The sequence below is a fragment of the Cryptomeria japonica genome, chromosome 4, assembly GCF_030272615.1.
Source record: "Cryptomeria japonica chromosome 4, Sugi_1.0, whole genome shotgun sequence".
In the NCBI taxonomy this organism is placed as follows: domain Eukaryota; kingdom Viridiplantae; phylum Streptophyta; class Pinopsida; order Cupressales; family Cupressaceae; genus Cryptomeria; species Cryptomeria japonica.
This window is the reverse complement of record NC_081408.1, coordinates 439,166,180-439,169,715: the sequence shown is the minus strand read 5'-3', so window position 1 is coordinate 439,169,715 and position 3,536 is coordinate 439,166,180. Positions and strand designations below refer to the sequence as shown.

The 3,536-nt window shown below is 41.7% G+C and overlaps 1 protein-coding gene across 1 annotated transcript; it reads right to left on the bottom strand.

Annotated features, from left to right (window-relative positions):
• Window positions 1-1,045: 1,045 nt before the first annotated feature.
• On the bottom strand, window positions 1,046-3,334 carry LOC131030416 (E3 ubiquitin-protein ligase RDUF2). Its single transcript, XM_057961249.2, has one exon. The coding sequence runs from the start codon at window positions 2,809-2,811 to the stop codon at window positions 1,777-1,779; it is 1,035 nt and encodes a 344-aa protein (XP_057817232.1). The 5' UTR covers window positions 2,812-3,334; the 3' UTR covers window positions 1,046-1,776.
• Between the last annotated feature and the right edge of the window lie 202 nt (window positions 3,335-3,536).

The window sequence follows — 3,536 nt, the reverse complement described above, 5'->3', positions numbered from 1 at the left end:
GGGTTTGAAAACTCAAACCCTTCTACGTGGAGTGATTGCAGGTCAGCAATCACTACAGAGCAAATTTGTGAAATCACTACAGAGCAAATTTGTGAAGTTTTCCTTTGAAGACAAATTTCGGCTACTGTAGCATCTGTTGACATCAGAATAAGTACACAAGAGGGACATGAGGAGACATACTCTAAATATCTGCAGGTTTGTTATGAATTCACGGAGAATAATGCTCTTTCTGAGCATATTTCAGTTTCAGATACTTAATTCCAGAATTGCTTAAACTGGAATTGTGAGGTCATAATTCTCTGTCTTATGTATTCTGTTTGCAGCAACGTTACAGAATAAGTTTGTTTCAGATTTAATGTTTTTCATCATATCAGTGGTATATCAGTTAAGATTTCTATATGAACGGTTTGCACTGTCAAAAATGTGATGCGAAACCTCTGCAACTTATATCACACAAACCTGCAAACTGTTTGACCAAATCCTAGTGGTACAAACCTTAAAATTTTGGTGAAAATTAATTAAGGGTTTTTACAAACTATGGATGGAATTCACAGAACAAGGTGTCTTCTTCAGTTGAGTCAAACAAATCAAACGGCAAATAGAATCCTAGTTAAATGTAATGCAGATAGAACAAATTTATAGTAACCCGTTGCATGCCTCACCGAATGGAACCTGTCTATTGCAGACAAATAACTACAGCTTGGTTTCAAATCTTACCTTTCTAATTTAAAGATAGAAAGAGAGAGACGTGAAGTGCAACTTATTAAATTTACTTCTAATGCCTTACATGACAATGCACTATGAAGCATTTGAAAAGATAGACTTATATGAAGGTGTTAATCTATATCTATATCACTATATCACTAAAGAAAGCAAGCCAACAACATGACTACAATTTACAATGTTTTAAACAAAAAAAAAAGAAGTCCAGCTTGTGGCTCCTCTAGAAAATCCTACCATTACTCATAACACATATGATCGAAACTTCTTTGGCAGTTAAATGATTGACAGCATTTTTTAAAGAATACAATGTAAGAATTGGAGATGAGAAAATGGAAAAGAAAAACCCTTATGTTATATGCAATGTCAATACATTCATAGCGGGTACACTTACTGATGATAACCTGGCCCTAACTTACAATTGAGTAATGTAGAGCAAAATGAGCATTGCCAATCTTGCCTATTGTTTTTTCCTTGCAATGTAAGAATTGGAGATGAGAAAATGGAAAAGAAAAACCCTTATGTTATATGCAATGTCAATACATTCATAGCGGGTACACTTACTGATGATAACCTGGCCCTAACTTACAATTGAGTAATGTAGAGCAAAATGAGCATTGCCAATCTTGCCTATTGTTTTTTCCTTGCTACCCCTTTGCCCCCTTCCAGATAAATAATAGGCTAAAACAAAACGAAGAGAAAAATGCTATACCTGTTATCACATTTGAGGCAGAAAGATAATCCCTGCTTACCTCATTACAAAAAACACTGGCAGTGTTAACTCTTGTTCCACGTCCATATTATGAGATATGTTTCTACAATGAAGCATGTAGCTATGGAGTCGACATCCTTGGTGTTTTATCATTTTTTTAAAGTTTGTGCAATTTGAGGACCAAGGATCTTTAAACTTATAACTGAATAGGAAATTATCTACACATGGAACAGCAAAACAATGGCATAATCCTGACCACGCGCCTGGTCGGGAGCAGTAAACTGTGCCATCCAAGTCAGTCTGAATTGCAATGTTAGTGACAGATCTTAAGCCTTGAATCCCACTCAACTGAACCATCGGGAAGGACCAATGCCATCTTCAAATGGCCAACCAGCGCGCCTCCTAGAGTTTTGATCATTGCTAGAACTTGGTGTATTCTGGGACTCTGTATTGGAGCTAGATGATCGAAAAGGCCACAGAAAGGAGAAAGGATTACGCCTGCGGCCCTGATTCTCACCATCACTAGGACCACTTTCTCTCCGATTATCAGTACTCGCCTCCCTAACTCCCTCTGTATTATTATTATTGAAGTTTATGAGAGATTCACCAGAAAACCTCCCCACTGCAAACCCACCGCCAGGAAGCCTCCATATAGTTAGTCCAATCTCTCCTGTCCCAGCTGAGGAAGACGAAGGAGAAGGTGAAGGCGTCTGAGTCTGATCCTCCGTGGGCATCGCATGGCGGCAGACAGGACAGGAATTGTGCTGAGAAAGCCATGGAAGAATACAATCAGAGTGATAGATGTGCTTACATGGCATTTCAAGGGCTTGCTCGCCGATTTCGTAGGCATCTTTACAAACGGCGCAATGCAAATCGTGGCCCAGATGGTTTTCCGCGATTTGGAAGGCCGGCATGGCGTCCACAGCACTTCTCGAAGCCGGCAGCGCCCCACAGGCAACGCCGGGGTCACTATTTGACAGATGTTCGATGAGGCGATCCAGTCCGAAGCCCATGAAATACTCCGTCAGATGGGGCGGCAATCGTCTGAGTCCGCCGACCCCAGATCCACTGTCGAAATACACCTCGATGCTCGCACTCTCCCCTTCTGCTCCGCTAGGGTTGGGATTTCTCCGCAGAATCAGCATAGGCGTAAAGGAAAGCCTGCCACGGCCAGGTCTTCTCCTCCCCTCCAAATGCCCCAACAGATTAGAAATGCAGCCCAACAGGTGGTGGGCATGAGAGAGCTGTCTCCTACTCTCTCTTTCCCCTCTTTCCATTTCCTCCACGAATCCCCCATTGCAAGTGGGGCAAACCATTTCCTGACCGCCATCCAGACGAATCATGGCATTACACTGGTGGCACCAATATGCAAATGACATCTCTGATCAAGCGAATCTCTGAATGCTTGAAGACGGCAGAGGGCAAAATGAGTTTTTGGGTAAACCCAAGCCTGGCGTAAACAATGGGCTCAAATTTTCTGCGCTACCTAAACGACGAGTGGCGGCGAAGCAATCCATAATTTCCCAAATAGAAAATTCCTAAATGGGTAGGTGCCATTACGCGTACTTCCGAGGAAAAGACGAGTTATCGTGTACCAAAATCGCCGGTTTGAACAGTTGTACATAAATAAGAATGAGCGTAGGCATTGGCACTGGTCAAACATTACAAATACCTCACCGCCGGCGACATGGGTTGATCGGAAATTGGGAGTTTTGATCTACGTAAATAGAAAAAATGGTGGAGAGGACAAAACCAGAGAGGATTTTGGTGGGTAGCTGTTGGTGGGAACCGGGCACCGGATAAGATCTGGCCTAGAAGTAATCTAGAGCGGGAAAAATTATGCCTGGAAAGTATGTGACCGGTCAAATTCAATCCATTCGCGCTTAATTGACCTTTCAAAGTCAACCCTCCATAGCGCTTTGTAAATTCATACAGAGGAATCCCCATTCCTCGAAGCCAAGAATAATGGCGTAGTATTTGGATCAGGGCCTAAATTTGACAGTTGATTCGGTCTTGTCAATTTATATTTGGGATGGTTATCCACTTCAAGTTAAGTATATCTTCCCTTAATAATATTTATAGATTAAATATTATAAAATAATTT

What these genes read in the sequence shown, in the direction of transcription:
- LOC131030416 (XM_057961249.2), bottom strand. Translation starts at nt 2,811, where the DNA reads ATGTCATTTGCATATTGGTGCCACCAGTGTAATGCCATGATTCGTCTG.